The following is a 22,031-nucleotide window of genomic DNA, read 5'->3' on the forward strand; positions in this document are numbered from 1 at the left end:
GGGTTACTTTGATAGCGAAGAAAACTTAAAAACATGTATCTTTGTCAAGTTCTGGAGCAAGTTCAGGTTTTTTCCTATTACTTCAAAGTAGATTAATGGATAATGATATATTGAATGAAAAAAAACAATGTAATAAGCTCTCCACTGTTGGACGCACATAAAAACACATATACTTACTTCTCTGGCAATGGTTCTGTGACCAGCATCGTCCCCGGAAGTGTCCGTTGATGGTGTTCTGTGGGCAGATGGTCTGACCTTGGGCTGTGCCGGGACACACATCTCCACACTCTCTGTCATTCTTATTGGCTACGATGAAGTTGTCCTCCACCGTATCCAGGATCTTGGACCAGTCCAGGGTGGCCAGGTAACACAGGTCTGGATTCTTCTCGATCCTCACAGCTCCCCGGGTGATATTCATGAGGCTGTGGAGACCCACCTCCTTCAGCTGCAGCATCTCGTAAATCACAAGAGCGTAGTTGAAGAAGAGGTTGTTTCCACGGATCACCGTGAGGTTGGGGAAGAGATCGCTGAGGGTCTCGAGGCCGTAGACTCTGAACAGCAGCACATAGTCGGTCACCACTCGCAGCTTTGGGTAGCTGAGACCCCGGAAGTCCTCGGTCTTGGTCTTAAACATGAGCAGAATCTTCAGGTGGCCCTCGATGATGGTGCAGTTCTCCAACGACTGGAGGTTGGTCACATTGTTCCGGATGTCCTTGTTCTGGCAGACTGAAAGGATAAGGATGGAGGGAGATGTGAGAAACAGTAGTACAACACAAGACTTTTAAAATAATGAATTCAAGAATTTTTTATTTTAAAATACTTTTACATTAGACACCTTGTTCCGGAGACCAGAGCAGATCAGCAAAAATGTTATTTACACTCAGCTGCCAGTTTATTCGGAACCCCTCCCGAAAACCAATGCAATTTAATTTTAAAAAAAGCCCTGAAATATATCACACTGTCAAGAAGGTAAAAAAAAAAAGTTCAGATTTTGATGAAACTATTTTAGAAGTGGAGTTATTTAAACTTTTTTTTCCATTAAATCATTAAACTAGTTAGTCAAGAACATGTTAAGAAATAGTGAAAATGTCCAGCAAATTCACAGAATTGAGAAACTGGAATTAGCACATGATTAATAGTTCTTCTTGAAAAATAACTTGATTAACCGATTTCTGAAAGAGTAGGAAAAATTCTATTAATAGACTACTTAATTTATCAACTTTCAAAATCAGAAAAGGCTTTATTGCCAAGTACGATTTTTATACATACAAGGAATTTGTCATGGTATTGGTGCATGTCACACATTCTCTAAATATAAGAAGGATAAAGAGAAACAATATAAGTATAAACATATACACAAAGTATGTATTAATAAAGATAAAAATAAAAGTAAAATAAATAATAAAATAAGTCAAACAGTAATAAAAAGGTAGAGGCAGTGTATTATCATTGACGAGCACACATCACAGTATAGATAGTCATCTTTGGTTTGCAACAGCGTCAAAACAACCGGATATGAACATCACCCTTTTTCCCCATTTAAGACATGAAACCAATAGTGATTTGCATTAACTAGAGCAGAGCCATTCATGAAACAGCCTCACTAAAATCCCATTTACAATCTGACTGGCAGCAACCGCTCTCGCTCTAGAGACGACATTACTGTATGGCACTGTCTAATCTGAATGAAGCACACATGAAAGGGTTAACAGAAATGAAGCCTGGAAGCAAAATGCTTATCCATGCTCATTCATACTCTTTAGCTGCTGCACGCTGGCACACACACACACAAGCCCACATTTGGACCAGCAAATGCGCACACGCGCACGCGCACACGCACACACTTCATTAGGAAGCAGTTACTTAAGAAGATGTACAGTGAGAAAAGGCATTTTGCTGTTGCTTGCTACAAATAAGTTGCACACTTCCAATAAGCATAAGCTATGTATTCTTCAGAATTAGAAAGAAAAAAGAAGTGAAGAATGCTTCATAGTTTAAATAATATTCAACAGGTGTTACAATGACATTATGACAACATTCTGTTCTTGGGAAGCTAAATAAATTTAATTTGACCTTGTACAAAAAATAGGTTTACAAAGTTACCATGAGAACACAAAGCAACTATATTGCTCACGTGACCTATTGTCAAAGCCTTGTAACCTTTTTCCTCCAAATTTCAGCTATCTTAGAATTTTAACAAAGATGGTCAGGGATGGCCATACAGGTGGAATGTTTTTTGTACTAGATCACCCAGGCTTGTCCATCAACATCTAATCATACACAGTGTCAGCGCATGCAAACAGATTTGTCGTTTAAAGTGGAAGAGATGATTAACTGGTTGATAAGGTGACGCAACGAGATGTTTGAACACAGTGTTAAAATGAGAGGATACATTTCCATAAATTCTGCAGTGTTGAACATACTCATTAACAACACTGGTAGTGGTGAGACATAATACTAATTTGACTTAACCATGCATGGACCATGTCAACCATAATACCAGCCGTAACGGCCAAAAACATGGTTATGGTCTATAACCCAGATGTCAGAAGATAGGATTTGAATGCAATTTGTTATAGAAACGTAACAAGCTTGTTTTCATTATGAGAAACAAACATTAGGCTACTTTGTTTGCATGAGAGCAAGAACGACAAAAGAATGCCTTGTAGGAAACTAATCCCATTCATCATTAGACCCATTTTGTTAACCAAATGTGAACATCTGTCACGGATAAAAGTTCAATTTGTAAAAACTACAATACTGAAAAGGGGCTTGGTGATTGTGCATGTATGGTGAAATTAGCGTCTTATCACAGAAACGATCCAATGGTCTCCATCTAGTCTGCTGCTTTCATATAGATGATAGAGACACACACCTGCTAATCACACTGTGTCTTCCATGCATCTGAATAATGCAAACCCTCACCACCTTTTGCTATGTTCCCCATTTTTAGCTCAATTCCCCACTACCACTTTACACAAAAAAATAACAATAAAAAAATAAAATAAAATAAAAATTTCACTACAACATGCATCTTAAAATAGAAGCAAAAGTCTAAATTCATTGCAGGGGACTACTTGGTTCCATTGAGTTGTTATTGACCGTCATTATTTCTCAGGTGTGAGCTACCTATTAACTTCCCATTCTGTTAATGGTTAGTGAGACAAACATGTCAATAGTCAAGGTACAAACTCTGACCGGCAGCACATCAATGTCTTATATTGGAATGGGGCCAATAAAGCCTGTTACACTGCCAAATAAAACCATTCTGTTTACTACAACAGCATGTTGGCATATAGTTGGAAGTTATTCAGGCCAGTCAGAATGTATTTTGCTAAGTACCAACTGGTGGCCTTTTGTTATTATCTTAGAGAAAATATCTGGATCAGATTAAAGAAAAAGAAAAAGTCTAATTTAAATATCCATGCAATGCAGTGTTTCATGTTATGTCAATCATGAGTATGTGTAAATTAGTTCTTGAGTTAGTTCTAGTTTCTTTTGAAGTGAATATGTCTGACGAAATATAACAGAATACAATTTTTTTTTTTTTTACAGATTTACAATTCTGTAAAAAAAAAAAAAAAATGTATCCAAAAAACAATTTTACTGAAGATAAATGTACACACGATAGCAAGACTGAATGTCTGCTGTAGGACGCCTAACAAAAGATTAATGAAACACAAGCAGGTATGTTGAACCGTTATCTTATTTGACATGGTGACAAAACCTTTAAGATAAAAGGAATTGTGCAGTTGATATATTAAACAGAAGTTATCAACTTTGCTCCTCCCTCCACTAGTGCAACAACAACAGCCATCCTGTTACTGTCAGTTTTACACTAGTGGCTGACTGGATGTGTAAAACATGGTTATGTGCACAGAACCATCTGAGAAGCCATCACTGGAAACTGTTTGGAAAAGGGCAGGCACTTTAAAAAAATGGACCAGTCTGGGATTAGTTTTGTTGTGACAATTCTCAAAATGAATCTGATGTGCTGGTCAGTTAACTTTGTGACGGGTTTTGTTGATGTTCATGACGCTAAATGTCTGCTCACACAAGTCGGTCGAGCCAAATAACGCCAGTATATTTTGTGCCGCCCTCGGATGTTTGGAAACGTGGCTTCGTTGAGTGAAGCATAAAAGTTCTTCGGTTTAAGAGAGTTAAAATTCTTCTTTAAGATGGAGTCAGACTGAAGATCGATCGATCAGTACCAGTTGCAGGTCATGTGGTGCTGTTTCAGGGTCGTGTAACAGGGGACAGGACACAAGCTGAAGGGACTTGTCAATTTTTTTTTTTAAATCAGAGAACCAATGGCAGAATTCTCTGTGCAGGTCGTTCAGTGATTGGCTGTACGTCTTTGCGTGTCGGGTGGCCTCTTTGTGCGTGGCTAGTGTGGGGAAATGAGTGAAAGATTCATTTGAAATTTGTCTGTAGAATAAAGTCAGCTTGGATTTGAAGGCTCTCACATTTGTGTACATGTCGTACACAAACTGATCTTTCCCCTGTAGCTTCACGTTCAGCTCATTCATGGGGGAAAATATGTCCACAGAAAACGCAAACAAACCTGGTCTGACAGGGTGTCAGTCCTCTCTCTGTGTCTTTCCTTTCAGGGACTCCGTGGTTAAAAGCTCCTCAGTTATCTCAAAACCTTTGTTAATCCCTCAAATAAAAATTAGGAGCTGAGCAGTGTCTTTTACGTCGTTACTTTCATCCAGTGCTAATGAATATAATGTAAAGGACTCTGCATTTTTGTTTAATTCACTGGCAATATCTTAATTAATCAGTTCCACTCGAGCGAGTCACTGTACATTGCGATAAACTGATCTTTTCAAACTTGCCTTTGACGCCTCATCCAGACATAAGAGACCTGCTGTCTCTATCATGAAGTCTTTCAAAAACTCGCCTTCTGAGAAAGGCTTGCTAGCCGTTGCTAATTTAAATGCTAGCAGAAAACTTCCCTTGGTGCTAGACTCTTCAATCAGTTTGACAGTGAAAAAAATGTTGCGGAGTCTGTAAATTAGCCGTCAACCTCTCAGCAGTAGCCACCCGTTCTTGCGTGGACTGCTTGCTAGCATAGTTAGCATGCTTTTTTGCAAAGTGACTGGCATAGCCATTGATTGGAAATCAGTAAAATAAAATATATTGCTGTCCACTCATTAAACACTCGACACTCACTCTCCACTTTTCTTTTCAGCTCATTTTTACAGAATGGCTCAGTGTGCCGGCGACGTGTGAAAAAGTGAAGTTGAGGGTAATGCTGCATTCATGTGTGTTTGGGAAACATTGGAGGAACAAATTCCACAGCATTTGCAGGGAAGTCAAAATGTATGTAATTTAATAATATAGTTTGAGATAAGTTTAGTGGGCCGGATTAAAAACCCTAATGGGCTGTACATGGCCCGTGGGCCGTAGTTTGACCATGCCTGATCTATGCTAACCTCTTTATGAGCCGCCATTGTTGCTGCTGCCTGTAGCTCCTCGATATACGCTGATTGGCCGGACGATTTTGACACAAACATGAAAAGTTAACATATTCATCCATTCATTGACTAGGTCAGACAGCAACAAGCAGGGACAGGATCATTATTGTCATTCCCCGTGTAATGAAATTACTTCCATCAATACAAAACATTTAAATGGGAGTATTTGAATGTATCCACATTAGTGTGAACATTAGAGGTGTGCAAAAAAATGGATTCCCATTCGTATCACAATTCAAGCTCTACAGATTCAAAATCAATTCATATTGATCATTCAGTATTTTTTTCTCTCTTTTTCTTTTGTAATGTCGTGTGTAATATCACATGGCAAAAGTAACTACATTTACATGCTGTGAATCGTTATTTTAATTAAGAATCATTTTTGAATTTAAAAAAAAATTATAATTTAAAAAACAAAATTGATTTTGAATCAAATCTTGAGTATAAAAATCTATGTTGAATCATGACAGTTTCTGAATAGTGCAACCCTAGTGAACATGGCCAAAGCCAGCTCAACTTTACACATGTACGCCTGCAGCCAGATTTCCCAGCAGTCAAACGCAAGTTATAAAATGATAAATCAATTTCAGCTGTTGTACAGCTCATCAGATAAGGCAGAGTGTGAAACAACAACAGCTACAACAGCTTTGGAAGTGGCAGTAGGTAGCTCTGTCAGTAGGGAGTTGGGTTGAGAACCGGAGGGTCACTGGTGGTGCCAGTTCAACTCGTGGGCACTGCAAATGTGCTCTTGAGCAAGGCACCAAACCCCCAACTGCTCGAGACGCCTTTCTATGGGCAGCCCCCTCACACTGACATCTCTCCATTTAGTGCATGTATAGGTACTGAGCATGTGTGTGTCAGTCAGTCCTGTGTGTAATAACAACAGAGTGGAAACATTGCAATTTCCACTTACGGGATTAATAAAGTATACATTATTAATTATTATTATTACCCATTTACACAAGCTAGCCACTTTGCCATGGCACCCTCTTTATTAGGCACTATCAGAAACCAAAACACTTATTTCTCCACTATGTGGCAGTTGGTGTTATTACCAGTGATAACAGCAACCTTACACTCCTCTGCCCTCCGGCCTTATCTCCTGGACACATCACACAGGGCTACAAGCCACCCCCTCGCTGTCAGCCTGCAGCACTAACCGGATACCTATTGTGCAACACGACAACATAACAAACTACGTTATGCAACACCAACAGGGCCATGGTGCAACTAACCTCTGCCCATAATGATCTTCAAGAAAACACCAAGAGGACACACACATGACCTTTTCACATAGATGTATTTTTATAACTGCAGGTAAGAAATATGTTACACACACACACACACACACATCACATCCTGCTAGAGAAGCTTTATTGACACAAAGAAATGTTAGTGGGCCATGAGGGGAAGCAGTACACAGTGCTGCTGGGAGCTCCCTCTGCAAAATGGAGTCTTGTTTTCAACTGACAGGAACAAGAGAGAGAGAGAGAGAGAGAAGGGGAAGGAGTGAGGGGTGGGGGCGCGGGTCACCAGGGGCAGATGGGGAAGAGGGGAGGAGAAGGAAGGGGAGTAAAGGAGTGGAGGAAGGGTTGTTATGTATTCGGGGGTTGGCTGAAAGAGCCACTGTGTCTTTAAAATAATGAGCTATCTCCTCCCTCTCTCCTTCCAGGTTTAGAAGCATGGGGACACAGGAGAGGCAAAGAGCGCGAATAGGGAGATTGAGTCAGAGGGAGACGGGTTGCGGGCAAAAGAAGGGGAAGAAGAAGAAAGGGTGAAGGGGGGCAGGGAAATGATGGGAGGGGAGTGAGAGGGGTGAAAGTGTAACCTGAGCCCAGGCAGGAACGCAGGGTGACGTAAGGGACTTACAGGACGGTTGGTGATCACATGCATGAATGGAGGACCGCTATGGACCACTGTTACATGACAAGCAACACACACACACACACACACACACACACACACACACACACACACACACACACACACACACAAAACAGTTAAGTTCAACTACAACATAAAACACTCAACAACCTGAGGTTATGACTGGATGTGTAAAAGGAGAACATGAGACAAAAACAAGAAAGAGAAACAGCAAGAAAGAGGAAGACACCTGCTGCACATTTTTTGTGATCTAAAGAAGAAAAAAATACACTTAGACTATACTGTGAACTGCTGTTTTAATTTACTTTTTGAATAAAACAGAGCATCATATAAAAGAAACAACCTGGCAGACCTTGTGTGGGTGGGGGTTATGGTGGACAATGACCGTGACCCCCTTAAAGCCCACCCTCCCACTGAGGACCACCCATAAGCAGGCAGCTTGGTTCTCTCACTGGCTGTACAGGAGCTCTTAATTACAATAAAAACCCAATCAGCCAGTAATGAACCAGGAAAGGGGGGGGTTAGCGGGCTTGCTCTGTATCGGAGCAGAGAATGGAATAAGAGAGCACCAACTGGAACGTACTGTACCATATTGTTGATCTTTATAGGAGAAATGTGGGCCATCCACCCACCTTCTCTGTCCGTTTGACACTTAATTTGGCAGCAGGAATGAGAAGAGGAGGAGGGAGGGAGGGAGGTATATAGGGGTGTCAGACAAACAGAAACAGCAGAGGAAAAGGCTTGGAGACAGAGCGAGGTGAATGAAGTCCTTGATAAAAGATTAACAAATTCATTTTCAAAACTTATAACGGACATTTTGAACAAATGTATCCTCAGAAATGTCCCTTCTCTTGATAACACCTCTAAAGAGATACCATCTAGACATTTGTCCTTATGTGTGCTGCTTGACTAGTTATGAGGTCTTCTTTTCACACATTCGTGCTGGAACAGTAACTGAATAAATTGCCCAAATGGTTGCAGTGAAGGCCAGAGCTTCTGTTGTTCAAACAAGCAATGCCTGCATGTTATTTTACACTTGGCATGCTTGAATGTTATTTTATTAGGATATGACCAGACATGACCATCAATACTGGTCCATGCTCCATACACAGACAATAGAGCATAATCCAATATGCCAAGACAGGATAGCACTTAATGACAACACTGATATTTATATTAGTATGCTGTTTTCCACAAACAATTCTTCTTTTGAGTATTTTTCACACAATAAAAGTTAAACACCAAACTACATTAGACCGATGACTGTGATTGCTCTTTTGTTGTGCAGGATGAATGCATGTGAAATCATTTACCCATTTGTAATTAAATGAGGCCAAATTGTGTTATTTATTAAAAAGGAACTGACTGTTTAATGTTAGAATTGGTCAAGAAAAGTGAATTTAGATTTTTCATTTTCTATCAAGCAGAAAATGGTTCCTTAGTTTACGATGGTGCGTCTGACTTGCCTTATTACATTGCAATGTACGCATGTGACTATACCACACGTGTACATTGCAAGGTTATAAGGTTGATGCTGAAACGATATATTGTTCAGCCCTAAATTGAAGGCATGCATTAATGTTACCACATATTATGGAGTACAGTTGCTGTAACTGACATTGACTATGATATTGTGGCAAAAGCTCCTTGTTCACACAACTCTTTATAGTGATAGTATAGGCTGCATATGTAAAAACACCCAGAGCATATAAAGTGTGAGTACTATAGTAACACAGTATATGTATAATGATGTAATAATTACTCCAACAATGTCTCAAGGCATTTGAGTGCTAGTAATCTACTTGGCAAAAGAACAGATTTTGATTGTAAGGTGCCTTTCTGAAAAACAGATAAACTGGATACTGTTTTTTCAACCCTGGATTAGATGTGTCCAGGCCCACGCTCCCACAGAAAATGGACTGTGGACACAATTCAGGACACAATTCAGCCACAGTGTGAAGAAGCTACATGGTGACAACTGAGAAAAATATATTGATGATGATGATTTAGACTCCACTAAACAGCAAATCACAGCTCTGCGGAATGGAAGTGTTTTTTGCATTATGCTTGCAACAATGTGATCATCCGTGAAACCTTCCTCCTTTTACTTTCCTTGCAGATATTACTTAGATCATAGGAATATTGGCCAGGATGGTTCTTAATCATAAGTATTATTTGTAATTATTGTGATAAAAAAAGCTAACTTATTTTCCAATTTTCACTAATTCTATGTTTTTCTAAAGAAAACAGAAATATTAGCAAATCTAACTCAGACTCCCTGCCATTTTAGCACGTCATCATCTGTCTGTTTTTCACATCTTTACTCCCTCTCCTTGTCAAAAATGAAGTGGAATTAGCTCACAGAATAAGATCAAGCTCAGCTCAAGAATTACTTGAGTATGACCAGTGCAACTGGGGTCATACCGATGTTAGTGGCTATCTCTGACTCTGACGGAAACTGCTATCTCCACTATTCAGTGAGCAACCACAGCTGCTATTGCAGCCTCAATTTCAGACAGATTCTTCTTTTATTTTTAGAGTTGTGCTCCCTGCAGAGAATTTAATATGCATTAACTAACAGTAGCTGGCTGGTTAGCCCGGTGCTGGCTGGCAGTGAGAAAGTTGATCACACTGGCAGTTTTAGAAGGTGAGAGTGAAGCCCCCTGTGGCACAGGGACCAGCCTGCCTCTGCCTTTGACTGTAGCAGAGGGCAGCCACATGTTAGCTTAGCGTGAAACCAGACCTGTCCAGCATTAAACCAGGTGGCAGCTAACTCTGGACTGTGAGAAGTTTCCCCTCTCTGTCAGCTTAGACGCACGTTGCCCCTGATGAGGTGATCTGCTGATTATAGATTTGTCAACAGCTCAGCTGCTGAACAAACCCCAGGAGAGAGAATATGCGGTCATGGTGCCAAGTGGATTGCAAGTGGAAAAATGCATTTGTTTGTTAATATAGCTGTGGAAAGTCCTGAGAGGTAAAGCTAGCTCCCTGTGTGCCCACTGCCAAGCTGTGGCTTCTACAGTGAAAAATGATCCTGAGAAATTGCATGAAAGGCATTTTGATTAACATGTACCAACTTGTACCTCCAAAACAAAGACAGTTGAAGACCAACATAGCAGGGAAAGACAAAGAGGGGGGCAGTTTGAAAAGTGGAAATAATCTCAGCGTGACATTACATCAAACCACACAGGAAATATGTTTAAGAAAAAATCTTCTGTTAACACTAAGAACGGACAATGACCAAGTCATAGGACAAGTGAGGGTAGTGAACAATCAGGACTGACCTGTACTTCCACATTTGAGGGCATCAGATAAAGGTGGGGGTGCTTGGGAAGGGAAATGGAGCAGAGAGAGAGGGAGTGTGTGGGTCGGAGCACCTGTTCCTCCATTGCCTCAGTTTCCTATTGAGGAGCATGGCAAGGGGAGCTGGCCTAGCCTATTTATATACAACGGTGGGTCCTGTTACAGCTGTGGCACAGGGCCAAGCTGTGGCAGATTGAAGCGGGTAGAAAAACATGCAGGCCCTGTGCTGTCAGATGGCTGGCCAAGAAATGGGAAGCCTAAATCAGATCGCACTGGTGACTTTGGCTTGCCTCCTATCTACCTTCCGGAACTGGCAAAGGAGAGAGGAAGGGAAGGATGGAGGGAGAAAGGCAATGATGGCTTAAACAGAGGGAGACAAAGAGACAGAATATAAACAGAGAGAAAGAATGAGGAAGGGAAAAATAAATGTGTGTGTGGAGGGGGGGGTCACTGTCACTTGTTTTTAAAAACAATGACTCACTATTTTCTACTTCCGCCAAGCTTGGTTCAACCTTGGACTCAAGGCTGCCAAGAAAGAGAAGAGGAAAAGATAGGTGTAGGAGCAAAGTGAAGAAAAAGAGAGTTTAAGAAACAAGAGCAGAATGTGTGTGGACGGCCCTGTTTGAAATCTTAGTTTCTTCTTAGAGTGACAGAGTACGTGATAGGAACTGATACCTGGAAACAACGTCCACCAACCTAAACACCAAATATCCACTGCTTAGACATGCATAGTCTGACAGTGAAAAATGACTACGTTGTTTTAAGCCGCCCATTTTCACCATCAAAAACAACAAACATAAAAACGTGCCCAAATTTTACAAGAAAATACAAATACATTTTATCTGGCAATCTTGCAGATTGCTACCCTGTCTCTAAATATCCAACGTACTCCAGTACTCTGACTACTACTACATACTCAAAACCAGCAAACAAAGGCCAAGAATTTAAAATCATCAATCCATATGTCAAGCAGATAAGATGTTTACTGTCTCTGTATGTGATGTTTTTCCTTATTGCCCAGTTTGTCATTCCATTTCCAGCCTTTTCTCCTTCCCTCTGCCTCATATGCTTCTGCAGCACAGCATAGTAAAATGTAACCTTTTGAAAGGAAAGTCACATGAAAGGCTTTAAAATGCAGACCGCTAATGCAAACTGCATCTGCAACTACATAGAACCTGACAGACATACACACAATAACCCAGCTCTACAGCTCTTTACACTTAAAGGGATATTTCACTGTTGGAAAGATGAATATATCTTTAAAATGGGTCACTTGTATAGTAGAATTGTGAATTCTTTTAGAAAGTGGTGCCTTCTAGGCCAAGAGAAGCCAGAAAATGTGTTTTTGGCTCATGTGGATGAAAGACACCAAATCCCAGAATGCAGTTGCTTTGCTGCTCTACGAGTCCTTTCCCAAGCCACACCTATCGTTTACAAACATAGACTGACAGTGAGGCTTCAACTCAACTGTGTTTTATTGTCATTTCAACCATTTACACGGAATCACGTTTCACCATGGCTCAAGTGGTATTTAAAATATATAAAAATGACATTATATAAAAAACAACATACAAAACAGGCTACATTTAGTGCACACACACTATAGGCTCTGTAAAGTTCAGCTAACGCATTGGTAGCATTAGCGCTGTAAACACAGATTATGAACACAGCAGTAAATTTGCGTGGAATGTAGAATGGTTGGAGTCCAATACACTGTTGTTCAGACATGTTTCCACAAAAACAAAAACACAGCAGTCTCTGTAGCTTTCCACCTAGCTAGAAACTCCTGCCCTCGTTGATGTCCCCTTTCCCAGCTAGCGGCATCGGGCGACATCAAAGGCTAAGGTGCTGGTCTCTGTAGCAGGCAAAGCTTGCATAGTGTTGAGTATTTCGTCTGTAATAAAAGTCCCTGCATATTCTTCGATCTGTTCTTATGTATCCTGGTGGTACACATGTGCAATAGTTTGAAAGAACATAACTGTTGAAAAAATGTGCTGCTGAAAAGAGAGAGCTGTAGTTTAGCTCCAAGATGGCTGACACTCAACTCGCTTCAGCACGCTTCAGGTAAAGCGTCCAACCCCCTATGGGCGGGATGATAACATGCAGAACTAGCTGGCTTGTAGTCCACAGCCGCTGGGCAAGAATGCCTCCGATGACACTAAATGATAATTATGGCGTCATCGGAGGCTTTTTTCCAGACCCACAATACAGAGAAATCTGGTCTCAGGGGGACATAAGGGAGGGAAGCACGGTCATTTAAAAATACTACCGGGTTTCTACTGATACAAAGCTTAATGCTAATCTGTGAAGTATCCCTTTAATTCCATACCACCAACATGTTCCCCATCTAAAAAAATGGTTGGACAGCTGGTAACACACAAACCAAGGAAAGAAAAATCTGAGAAATTCTGACCACACCTTACAAAACAGCTAAACCAGGTGGTGCTCCAAACAAATAAAAGCATGTTGGGGGAGCAGCATTCCTGACATAGTCAAAGCATTTGGGAACAGACAGAGGAGGAAACAAGAGCGGCACACTTACACGCACACGCACACACACACACACACACACACACACACACACACACACCACACACACACACACACACACACACACACACACACACACCACACAAACACACAACACACACACAATGAGTAATACAAAAAACATCTGATGTTCCTTTTTATCTTCCCACGTTAGTGAGTTAAGCGCAGAGTAGTGTCTTGGTGTGGTGAGCTTCTGCCTGAGAGGGAGGCAGCCAGGGCTCGGTTCCCCTGCTTGACTTGCAGCCACACGGCAGCAGCTGCAGGGCCCGGCCCCACCAACGCTCTAACCCACAAACCAGATCTACACATGAGGCTGGACAAGCTACGCCTGCATGATGGATCTGCCAAATAGGCTTCTTCGAACTCTGTACGGCTTTCTTTCTTCTTCCAAATCGAAGCTACATTTCCAATCCTAACCCGCTTTCTGTAGTACTGCAGTTTGTGCCACTCAGCATTCAGACTTAAACAGAAAAAGAAGAAAGGGAAAGTACAAGAGCTTTGATGGGACAGCTGCCCAGGCTGTAGCTCAACATGCTAACTCTTTTTTTGACACTGAGTAGTTTTTACCTCCAGCTAAAACAGTTTAGGGGTTTAGTGGAAGGATTCCCTGTGTGGTGAATGGACGAGTGAGCTCATCCCAAGCATGGCAAATCCTATTGATTTGACTGGATTGCGGCAAGGCTGCCAACCTCGAGCTACAGCAGAATCCAAAATTTGATGCAAATGACGAAAAACACCCAGAGGAGGAAATAATTTGATTCTAACTCCCTTGAAATGAGACTCTGGTTGTTGTGTATATAGATGAAGTGTATGTTGTGTGTGTGTGGTGTGTGTGTGTGTGTGTGTGTGTGTGTGTGTGTGTGTGTGTTGTGTGTGTGTTTGTGGGTTTTGGGTTGTGTGTGTGTGTGTGTGTGTGTGTGTGTGTGTGTGTGTGTGTGTAAGGACTAAAAAGAGGAGTAAGGAGACAATAACAAGCACAGGAGAAGGGAAAGTATAAAAAAAAGAATAAGAAAAAAAAACAGGCGGAACATGAGTGATGGAGAAAGCAGTGGTACAGGAGCAAACAGAGAAACGGGGAAAGATATGACAAACCAAGACAGAAAAGCGGAGATCAGAGGGGAGGCTGGCGAGATGGAGAGCAGAGAGACCAGGTCAGTTTAATAGCCCGTTTGTCTGACCACCAGCTCTCACTGGCTGCTGCAGGAAAACCACGCACACATGCACACACGCATATCCTGTCTCTGCTACCTTTCCCATTGCTCAGGTCTGTGCCTACAGCTTCAGTGTCTCCTTCCATTTAAAGTTTAACTGGAATTTAATTGAATTTTTGTTTGTTACAGCACAGATACCTGCTCTGTAAATCACTGGTCCTGTGTTCTTCTTTTCGAAAACAAAATCTGATATTTAACGGGAGAAATTTATTTTTTAATATTTTTTGGTTCTCGATAGTTTTGCATTCATCTGACAGAATAATGTGAATTATTTGTCTACATAAACATAGATATCTTGCTCAGAGACAGCCCATCTAATCTGTTTTTGTTACTCTCTGCCTTGAAACACCACTTTCTTACTGACTTGATATCATTACACGTGAAGCAGTAAACCACTGTTCACATTATCTATAAACATTTAGTTGTAGGTTTTTGATTGTGGGCAAATATCCCCTCCGCCTGCTGTTTGTTTTTCCACCCCCAAAACCCCTTTGCAGATTCCCGAAGACATTCAATCATTGCCCTTCTCCTTTTGGTTTTTCTGTACAGGATATCTACGGGCATTCTAGGCATGGACGGAACACTGACGTCATGTTAACGTTCAAAGGGCCCCTCAGCCAACAAATCATCTGCTGTTCCTAGTCTCTGACAGACAAGTCCCTGGAGGGGAGGGCCTGTGGCCACAGTGGTATTGTAAAATGACTTCCATTCATTACGCTGTCATTTAACAGCAAGGCATGATTCAATATGGGCCCCCTTTAACTGTAAGTGAATTAGGAATGCTTGATGCAGACTCGTAAACTAGGCGCAAGCTCTATACCTCTCCGTCCCTTTTCACTCCGTCTTGGCATGAGTCCGTCCAGTGTTTTCTCCCACATGGAGGCTAGAGTATCAGCGTTGCCACACTGGGACACTTAAGTGTCTGCTTTCCTCACTTTCTTCAAAAGCAAGATGCCTTATGGCCAGTTAAACATTGTTACAGCAACAAAAGGCACGTGACAGACACACAAACATACACACACACACACACACACACACACACGTCAACAACTATACAAGACATTAAAAGGACAAAATAGGTCTGACCTGAATGGTTCAAAGCCTAATGTTTTGCCATGACTAATGCTACGTCACTACTCAAATGCTATGTTGATTTCTTCTCAGCAACACACACACACACACACACACACACACACACACACACACACACACACACAAAACACACAACACACAACACACAACACCACCACACACAACCACACACAACACACACAACACACACACACACACACACCACACACACACACAACACCAACACCACATACTTGCTTTGATTTCTTCCCAAGAAAAAAACACACACACACACACACACACACAAAGGAAGGGTAGACATTACACTCAACAGAAAATGTGGCCAGCTTATTTAAGATTAACCCGCACCCCTTTCAGTTTCAATTTTTTGTAGAGTACTATTGATAATTTTGTTAAATATTGTTTCAACCTGTAAATCAATGCACGTGAACTTTAATCTGCCATGCAGTTCGGAGACATTTTCTAATTTGCATGACTGAGAATATTTGTAGATCCACTGTAGACTTTGATCTTTGCTAATGATTTCCCAAACGGTAAATTGCATTGCAGCTGTGTCAGAAAAACACTGTCAATTTCTGGTAACCTATCTATCGAAATCAGTTTGTCAATTGTGAAATGGTTAATTGGTCAAGCACAAATATGAGTGAGCTGAACTCAATGCTTCCCAGTTTTAACCAAAACTGAGCCTAAGAGATACTGGCAGGTGCAATGCTATTAGTGGGTTCATTGTTACATGTATCACTGCCAAGGATTAAATAAAAGCCACTGACAATAGATACATCTCCCAAAATGCAAATATAAACCAGTTAATAAAAATAAAAAAACAATAAAAATCATACAACCATATATCCATAATGAAAAGATTGCATGTATTCTATCCTCAGTGGTTTTGTGAGGCACAACCAGATTCTTACTCATCTGGTTTCATGACTACAGTGGGTGAATTGGTGCAAAGGTGGAAGGAGCCATTCAGTGGGCACTAAAATTAATTGAGAAGGAAGATGCATTGTATACCCTTTTTTTCTGTAACATTGCTGCGGATACCGTGAAGACTTTTGCATGTATACAAAAGCAGTCTGTAGAGTGCAGTGTTGTTGGAGGTGATCATCACTGCAGTTTGTCAGTCTTGTGCTGGACTTGCGCGGAAGGCTGTGATCAGTAAGCACTGGCCATGCCAAAATTGACAAGTAAATCACAAATAATATTATGGATCAATTTTAACACTTTTATAACTGTTTTTGTAGCGAGTGTGTTACCCAAACAGAGCTGACTAACTCTCATCAGTTATTGACAGACTCTGAGATTCAGTGAGTTACTCCCTCATAGCACAGGACACATACTAATTGGCAAGATACCCTGATTTGATTATAGGTGTTGGGAGGGAAAAATCAGCCATGATTGTACTGGCAACATTCAAAATCAGACAGCAACACCTCAATGATTTGCCACTATAGACTATATTAAGACAACTATGACAAAATGATAATCCAACTTTCTGTGAACGCACACAGTTAAATGCGTGTTAAATGCAGCAAGGCTAGAAGTGTATTTACAGGGGAGGAGGTGTGTTGGGGAGTACAGTACTGCAAGAACAGCTAGTGCTGTCACCATAGTAACCCATCTCAGGCTAGTTCATCAGGACAAAAACAGACCCCCCCCCACCCTCCAACACACACCTCTACTGAACACATTACACATACAAGCATGAGTGCTCATAAAAGGACACACAGACGCAGCAAACACAGCCTAATCAGAAAGGTCCATGTGACTGGGTTCTCACAGTGTGCATGTTAGGCTCATTTTAAGCATCACTTAGAAGCAAGCAGGCCTAATAAGAGAGAAAAAGCAAAAACCAAGGGGGGGGGGTGTCAAATGGATGGTGTTCACACTTTAAGAGGTTTGAAAGAGGAGGCTTTCCCACCCCATACAGACCAATTAGCAGTGTTGTGTGTGTGTGTGTGTGTGTTGTGTGTTGTGGTTTGTGGTGTGTGTGTGGTGTGGTGTGTGTGTGGTGTGTGTGTGTGTGTGTGTGTGTGTGTGTGTGTGTTGTGTGTGTGTGTGTTGCGTGATGACCGTCTGTCAGGCTATGCGCATCTGCAGTGTGAAAGAACAACAAATCAGTGGATGAGAGTGAACCCTCTAACCCCTAAATATAAACGCAAACAAATGTAGGGAGGGAGAATGAGAGACGGATATGGGAGGGAGCGAGGGATTGAGGGAGGAAAGCGAGCTCCAGCATAAAGAGCTGCTGGAAGGAAAAGAGGGAGTTGTTGTGATGCAAACAACTTCTACTGATTCAAATTTCACTGCTCAAAATGCATTTTTGACAAGCACAGATCACATCATATACAGCACCTGATGAAGGACTGATGAATGAAAGTTTAAGAACAAAAATATAGATAAGATACAAAAAGGCAAAATACATTTACCTAATGCTTATGTCGGAATGTGTGTGTGTAGGTAATTAACTGCTAAGAGACTGACTGGGTTGTGTGACAAACGACCACTTCTTAGTCATATGACAGTCCTAAAAATAAATTGAACCCATCAGGTTCAGTTACACAGTCACTCCAGCGCGTGCACGCACGCACGCGCTCACACACACACGCGCGCTCACACACACACACACGCTCACACACACACACACACACACACACACTACATTAAATTTTTTTTTCATAGTTGCAAACAACTAATTGTTATGAAGTTCATAAAATTACCATCTTATATTTGTTCAAAAGGCAGAATAAGCACAATTTTAAATGTTTATCATTAGAAAAGTTAATTAATTTATCATTAGAAAAATTAAAGTTAGAAAGTATCAAATAAAATATAGAACTGAACTAAGCCTGGCACAGTTGATACGCATTAGCTCTTTTAATTTAAACTTTATTATATTCATAAATGTCCCTTTTATTACTTCAGAGTAAAGTATTGTAAAGATCTCAGACAAGAGTTGTCGCTCATCAAATTGGGGGTGTTTAAAAAAAAAAACTGTACATGCAGACTTACAATGAGTCAAGACTCTTTAAGCCCACCCCCCGTAGAGTTGTTTAACTCTGATACACTCTAAACACAGGAAGCTGTTTCTTCACATTTCCTTGTAAGACACAAACTTACATACATATAAGCTTTCGTCAGTAAGGTCAGGCTTACAAACGGCTACAAGATCAGTATCCGACAGAGATGGACACGTTATCTGCTGTGAGTGTGACCCTTAAATTACAGGATGGTTTTCTAAACTGTAACCACCAGAGCCGACATACAGATTCCCATGTGACACAAACAATTCAGCCTTCCTCTCTCACACTAATGTAGATAAATCTGGAAACACTGTTTAAAATGTCAATTTCTACACAATGGCTTACATACAAAGTCTGCTGTCCACTGAACTGCTTCACTAAGCAAGGGTGAACAATGAACTGTGCAAGAATGTGTCATTTTGGATGTGGAGCTAAGGCCTGGATCAACATTTTCAAAAAAGTGGAATTTTTCCTCCATTACAAAAATCAAGACATGTTCAGCCTTATCAGCTTTGGAGAGCATCTCCGCCTGAAGAACAAACATTTAGGATGGTCAAAAACCCCAGACCACTCACATTAGGACACGGACATGACCTCAGCCAGTGTCTGGTCCTGCCTGCAAAAGGCCCCCAAAAGATCCCATTACTGATCCCCATATTACAGGGCCAGCTCAACTTGGATTTTACTGTGTGAAGTCACCAACAGTTAAAATAGGGCAGATCCAAACAGCAACAAGGACTATCAAATCAGATAGTTGGAGCATGGCGTAACGGCGTGTATGTGTGTGTATGTGTGTTTTCCGCACACCATCCATCCCCTCCCGACTCAACCACATTTCTGTGCAGTGAGCAGATGTTTACATAAACAGTTACAGTTCTCCATCTAGGAATGGGACTCAGGAGAGGGTATCAGCTGAGCTCCATTTTGAAAACAAAAACAAACAAAAAACAGCCCAAGACTAATGCAGACATTTCAGCCTCACATGATCCAGTGTTGCATATGAAGAACTAATTTGATCACTGTGTTCTCAAATAAACTGAGTAGCTTGAATCAATTAATTGTCGAGTCTGGGTTAATTTGGCAATGACAAAGTTTTTGTAATATGAATGAATACACTAACCAGTCACTGGCTGGAGTTTTTGATTGCAATGGACATTGAGGCTAATGGGTTGTGCAGTATTTATAGAGAGATTTAATACACAAAACTAAAGTAAAATATATTTTTCTTATTTAAACTACATTGAAACTGATGCCATAGATTCCAATTTAATTTCTGTTCAGTATCCATACAGTATCAATTAGGCTATTGTTATTGTTTTACTTCCAATAGTCTTACTTTACTATGAATTTGTTTGTAGACTAAAAAGAGGTAAAATGTGGCTAAAACAACTGGTTAAAAGTTATCAAACCCAGGCATACATGTAATTGTCCAGTCTTCAGCATGCCTATGTCAACACATTATGCCTTAAGGCTACACTTGACATCTTGACCATGCTCTTATAACCCCTGGCTGGGTATGTTTCTTCATCCATTGGCTATTCAAAAGCTTGAGAAAACTGTACATTAATTTTTTTGTCTCTACTGAAATAATCTTTCAGATTTTGCAATCGATTTTAAATAAAAAAACAATGTTTATAACTTCGTGCAGAAGCGTCTGTCAAAAACACACACACAAGCAAACTATGTATTTGCTTGTCAGGCCGATAAAACTGAATTGTGGGAGTCAAAAGGTCAGGTTATGTTTTTCATCCTCCACTTGTATTGCTGTTGGAAAAGACGTGCTGACGTTTACGGTAAGCGTGTTGTCTCTTTTCCGGTGCTCCAATCTCACGGACGCAATTTTTCTGCTCCAGCAAAAACTTACTGAACTCTGCTTTAATAATTAAATCTGATGGCCCCCACGCCATCCCACGAAATGCACTCTCTTGCACTGTGTGTCAAATGTTTAGCTATTTGTCTGTCTGCTTTAGTGATGATGGTACATGTAATAAACGGAGGCGACGCTTAGTGAGCTTGAGGCACGGCTCCGCACCATGGAATCAAAATCATGTGCTTCCGCGGGCCAACATACCGCAGGTACTGTTAACAGTCCCCCGGCTGAGAAGCCCACTTTGGTTATTGGGAGCTCTATACTGCGGAACGTGAAGTTGGCGGCTCCAGCAGCCGTGGTCGTGTGTGTCCCTGGGGCCAGAGCGGGCAATATAGATTCCCATCTAAAGCTACTGGCTAAGGATAAACGTAAATACAGTAAGATCATACTACACGTAGGTGTTAATGATACCCCATTACGCAAATCGGAGATCACAAATGTTGAGTCACTTTGTGCATATGCAAAAACAATGTCGGACTCATTAGTTTTCTCTGAACTCCTGCCAAACCTGATCAGCAATGACAAAACAAAGGAGGGGCTATACTTAACAACCTAATTGGAATTAAAACTAGCACTGCAATGACAAAACAGAATAGGAAAATTAGATGTAGACTATTAAATATTAGATCTCTGTCTTCTAAAGCAGTGTTAGTACAACGATCTAATATCAGATAATCAAATTGATCTATTCTGTCTTGCTGAAACATGGCTGGGCCCTGAAGAATATGTTAGTCAAAATAAAGCCACTCCTCCCAGTCATAATACTCAAATTCCTAGAGGCTCAGGCTGAATACTTAGAGTTTTTATCAGGTGTAGTCCTTAAATCAAACAAAGTACTTATTGTAGGTGATTTTAATATCCATGTGGACGTTAACAACGATAGCCTTAGTTTTTGCTTTTAACTCACTACTAGATTCAATTGGTTTCAGAGTGTGCATAAGGCCACGCACTGTTTTAACCATGCCCTCAAACTTGTGCTGACATATAGCATCAAAATTGAAGATTTAATATTATTTCCGCAGAATCCTTATTATCAGATTATCTTATTAATTCTGTTCCTTAATATAACAGAGGACCTTTATGTTAACTTTAGTCCCTCCCAAATTGATACATTTGTAGATGGTGCTATGACCTGCCTACAAACAACTAGACTCTGTTGCTCCTCTCAAAAAGATGATGATGAAGCAAAGGAAACAAGCACCTTGGTATAACTCCCAAACTCGCAAAATAAAACAAATCTCATGAAAACTAGAAAGTAAATGCCGTTCCACCAAACTGGAAGAATCTCGTTTAGATTGGCAAGACAGTCTGAAAATGTATAGAAAGGCCCTTAGAAATGCCAAATCAGATTATTACTCATCAATAATCACTAAGAAAATAACAACCCAAGGTTTCTTTTCAGCACTGTAGCCAAGCTGACAGAGAGTCACAGCTCTATTGAGCCATCTATTCCTATTGCTCTGAGTAATGACGACTTTATGAGCTTCTTTAATGATAAAATTATAACAATTACAGATAAAATTCATCACCTTTTGCCTTCAATTTCACCTTTCACGGTTCACCTTTAAACGCAGTAGCACAAGAACGACAAGATCTGACATATGCTTAGACTGCCTTT

General features: G+C 40.8%; 1 protein-coding gene across 2 annotated transcripts in view; it reads right to left on the reverse strand.

Moving 5' to 3' along the window:
- The window catches only part of insrb (insulin receptor b), a 91,564-nt gene that overhangs the window by 64,465 nt on the left and 5,068 nt on the right, over nt 1-22,031 (reverse strand). For both annotated transcript variants that reach the window (XM_032526592.1, XM_032526591.1), the window contains one exon: nt 178-726. In XM_032526592.1, coding sequence (XP_032382483.1) covers nt 178-726 — 549 coding nt within the window. The remainder of the gene's footprint in view (nt 1-177; nt 727-22,031) is intronic.

This window comes from Etheostoma spectabile, chromosome 9 (genome assembly GCF_008692095.1).
Source record: "Etheostoma spectabile isolate EspeVRDwgs_2016 chromosome 9, UIUC_Espe_1.0, whole genome shotgun sequence".
NCBI lineage: Eukaryota > Metazoa > Chordata > Actinopteri > Perciformes > Percidae > Etheostoma > Etheostoma spectabile.